Source organism: Egretta garzetta, unplaced genomic scaffold (assembly GCF_000687185.1).
Source record: "Egretta garzetta isolate BGI_Z169 unplaced genomic scaffold, ASM68718v1 scaffold299, whole genome shotgun sequence".
Lineage (NCBI taxonomy): Eukaryota > Metazoa > Chordata > Aves > Pelecaniformes > Ardeidae > Egretta > Egretta garzetta.
This window is the reverse complement of record NW_009260696.1, coordinates 1,877,596-1,881,234: the sequence shown is the minus strand read 5'-3', so window position 1 is coordinate 1,881,234 and position 3,639 is coordinate 1,877,596. Positions and strand designations below refer to the sequence as shown.

At 48.5% G+C, this 3,639-nt stretch overlaps 1 protein-coding gene across 3 annotated transcripts in view; it reads left to right on the top strand.

The window, feature by feature from the left end:
* The window catches only part of LOC118453010 (E3 ubiquitin-protein ligase RNF216-like), a 45,582-nt gene that overhangs the window by 26,338 nt on the left and 15,605 nt on the right, over positions 1–3,639 (top strand). Inside the window, exon 1 of one of the 3 annotated variants that reach the window (XM_035901320.1) lies at positions 1,684–1,893. The exons of the other annotated variants lie outside the window; for them this stretch is intronic. Within the exon in view, the coding sequence (XP_035757213.1) occupies positions 1,714–1,893 (180 nt within the window). The 5' untranslated portion in view covers positions 1,684–1,713. Of the gene's footprint in view, positions 1–1,683; positions 1,894–3,639 lie in introns of those variants that run through there. 3 annotated transcript variants of the gene reach the window in all.

Sequence of the window (3,639 nt, the reverse complement as noted above, 5' to 3'; positions counted from 1 at the left end):
GGTCAGCGATCTGAGTGTATCATCTGATGTTTTTGTCCATGTGGCATTTGTTTGGGTTGAAACCAGGAAAGCTGGTGCATCTACATCGCCAGCAAGCGCGTACAACAGCCTGACTGTAGCCAAAAGGACATGGAGACTGGCAGGGAGAAGTTGATTATTTGGGTTTTTCCCCCCACTGATATGTGGGCTGCACATTGGAGAACTATTTTTAGTAGACAGCGGAGTGAAAAAAAAAAAAGCTTAGGCTGTGTTTTAGAACTGTAGCATCCATTGCAAGTACCAGTGGAAGTGCTGAGGAAGGCACGAGGTTCCCATAAAACACTCCCTTCTACCTTCATTAGGTGCTGGGATAATTAACAGGGATGTCTAAGGATTGCAGTGCCGGTGCTAAAAGCAAACTGGCCGCCCTTAGCCAGGCTGGCCCTGAGCACAGAAAGCTGCGTATCCGCACCGCTGACCCTGGGAACAAAGGATCCTCCTGAACCCAAACATGTTTGTGTTAATCCCGGCTGCTTCCTGGCGGCCAGCGAGAGGAAACGGAGCCACTACCTCTAACAGATGTACAGTGAGGAGATTACAGTGTGCGATTAAACACCCTCTCCATCACATCCTCCTCTCCGCCGTCCCAGCCCGGCACGTTAATGGACTGTCCCAGGCTGCCTGCCAAGCTCGGGCAGATGTAGCAGGCAGCAGACACTTAATCTTCAGCATCCGTGCCTGGTTTGGAGCCGTTCCCTGATGCCAAGGCTCCTGCAAACACACCGCCCCATCACACCAAAAGTGTGAGCTGTGTTAGCTGTACCTGCCTGCGAGGCGGAGCGTGCTGCGGAAATGCGGGAGAAACATGTGGAGTTCACGCCATCCAGAAAAGATGAATTTAACCGAAAAGCTGTTAAAACTAAACCAAAACGTGCTCTCCCACATCAGGTTCCCCTGTGCTAGTGGGCCGGGGTTTGCTAGTGGACAAGGTGCCGAAGGAGAAGTTGGGCAGGGTCTTGGTTTTGGTGGACTGACTTGCTGCTTGGCTGTTAGGTTTAGCCTGGAAGATTTCGGGGCTGGGAAGGACGTGTTCCCTCTTTGTGTGGGTTTAGGCGCTGCCTTAAATTGCAGAAGCCATTCTTTGTGCCAGTGCTGCTCTTACAATAGAAATCATCTAGGCTGGTTGCAAAAAATCAGCCATCCTACTGTGTGGTTAGGTTAATTAATACGGTAATGGCAGAGTATGTTTCTTTATCAAACAAAAAGCGGTTTGTAAAATAAAAGAACCCCCTGTGGAAATTGTAGAGATCAGAATTGTCATCATGGGAGACGTGCAAAACCCTCAGCAGCCGAGCGAGGTGGATTTGAATAAGAGTAAAAATTTAAAAAAAAAAAAAAAAAAAAAAAAAGAATTTAAAAAAAAAAAAAGCTTTTCACCAGTAAAAAAAAGTTGCTTTTCTCAGGCGAGAGCTGTGACCTCAGTTACGGCGCTGCGGGCGTTACCTTTGTCTGAACCGTGGGCTTTCTCCCTGCTTTTGTGCAAAGGGGTCCAGCACGGGTTCCTGTAACTGCCAACAATGTGCCATTGCCTTGGGTGGAACAAGGGAGAAGTCGCAGCGAGTTCTGCTGATGGCACGTGTATTGTCTGTTTTTTCCCTGCCTGTGTTTTGGAGAGGACCAGTGGCTTGGTCAGAAGCAGCGCCAGGTGACGCTCGGAGCTGGGAAGCCACGGGGATGACTCCTTCCCGGGGTGCATTGGAACAGGCAGGCAGAGCTGCCCAGGGGTTTGCAGCTCCCCATGGCCGACACATCTTGGGAAGAGCTCCCAGAAGCGTGCGCGGCTGCGGTGGCCCTCGCTGGGCAGCGGTGACAGTAACGCGGAGAACCGGATACCTCCCGTCTCATGCCATTGCGGTGCGTTTGGGAGTCTGCATTGCCCCTTTCTCCTCGCCTGCACAGGAATCCCTTTTCCCGGGTGTAGGAGACAACTGTTGGGCAAATATCAGCAGCCTCGGCTCAAGGGAGAGCGTTGTGTTTAAATAGCCGCAGTGTGCAAAGCAAGGATGGTGGCAGTAACAAAAGGCAAAGGGAATGACTTTCATAAGTATAAGTGGCACCATCTGCTTCAGAAGGGCATCGCTTCTAATTCGGCAGCGAAGGAGGCTCCTGGAGTTAAGTAATTGGGAATAGTAGGCTCCTGGCTGGAAAGTGTGCCAACCCTTCTGGCAAAAAGCTGTTAAATCTTTGTTGCTGGCGTGTGAAAGTGGTTCTGTGTGGCAGGGCTCCAAAGGCTGGTTTTAACCCTTGATATATGTTAAAAAAAAAAAAAAACCAACCTACAGCACATTAGATCTTGGAATGGCATGTGGCCAGATATCGAGAATAAAAGGGGGAAGGTGGGTCCTCATCCGAGGTACGTGGATGGCTCCAAGTCTGATCCTCCCATGCCGGTAACAGCCAGACCTGGCCTGCCAGCAAATGCCCACAAAATGGTGCCTGTTTTAACAGCTTTAGCAGGAAAACACAGTGTATGATGAATGATTTGTGAGGATCACTAGAACCAAGGCATTTACTGCCCCTTAAAACTAGTGCCTGCCTGCCAAAGGGTGGATTTGCAAGGTGAGCGATCACAAAATCCTCTGCTGAGCTTTTTGGGATGCAGTCGCAACGCTTGGCTCTCCTCTGACTACAGCCCTTACCCTGCCGTCTGCAAACACGTCCGGCTTACCAGCCAGGACGAGGAGCCTTTCATTCTCCAGATGAAAGCATAAACTGTTGCGCATCTCCCAGCGAGCACAAATACGAACAAGTCAATATTTTGCACCCCCTCCTCGGGGTGGCTTCCTTGGAAGCTTTGGTCTCCATCCTGTTTGTCTGATTTGCGATCAAAAGCGTGTTGCTGCATACGTGTGTCTTCAAGCAGTTACTTCTACCAGATCTCAGATGAACGCCCGATTTCCTCATTAAAATAAAATTAAAATCATGCAAGCAGAAAAGATCTCTCTCTGCAGTTGCCTTTCTCTAATAGTGTGACCAGAGCTGGGCAAAGCTCTTTTGGGACCTTCTTTGGTGTGGAGGGGAAGAGGATGCTTCACAGCCGTATGGGTTTTCCTGCCAGGGGGAGAAAGTTGGATTTAAAAGCCTGAGCCCCAGCCATCCTGAAGATGAAACAGTTGGATTGTGAAATGTGTACTTTTTTCCAAGTTTGATTTGGATGTTTTTTAATCTTCCTCAAATTAAAGGAAAATCCCTTGTTTGACCCAAAACAAAATTATGTTTTCTTTGGCCAGCCAACATAAAAAAAAAAAAAAAAAATCAACTCTCTCCCCAGTGTTAGTCCAAGTTCCCTTGCCAGCAGTGCCTCCTCCACAGCTCTCCTGTTCTACGCAGCTTTACCAGTCCCAGATTAGAGCCTCTTTGCTAAAGAGTTTACAAGAACGGGAGCGTTCAGTCACTTGCTCCAAGTTTAGTTCAGCTATTCTGGTTAAACTCATAAATATTTGTTCATATTCCACTTCCGTTCTGTGGCCATTTGTCCACAGCCTGCCTTTTCCATCTGTTTACTCCCATAAACTGCTTTATTTTGTAAGGTTTTACAAAGCATAATATGGATTTTCTTGTATGCACGGTGAAGCAGAGTTCTTGATGCAGCTGCAAGGG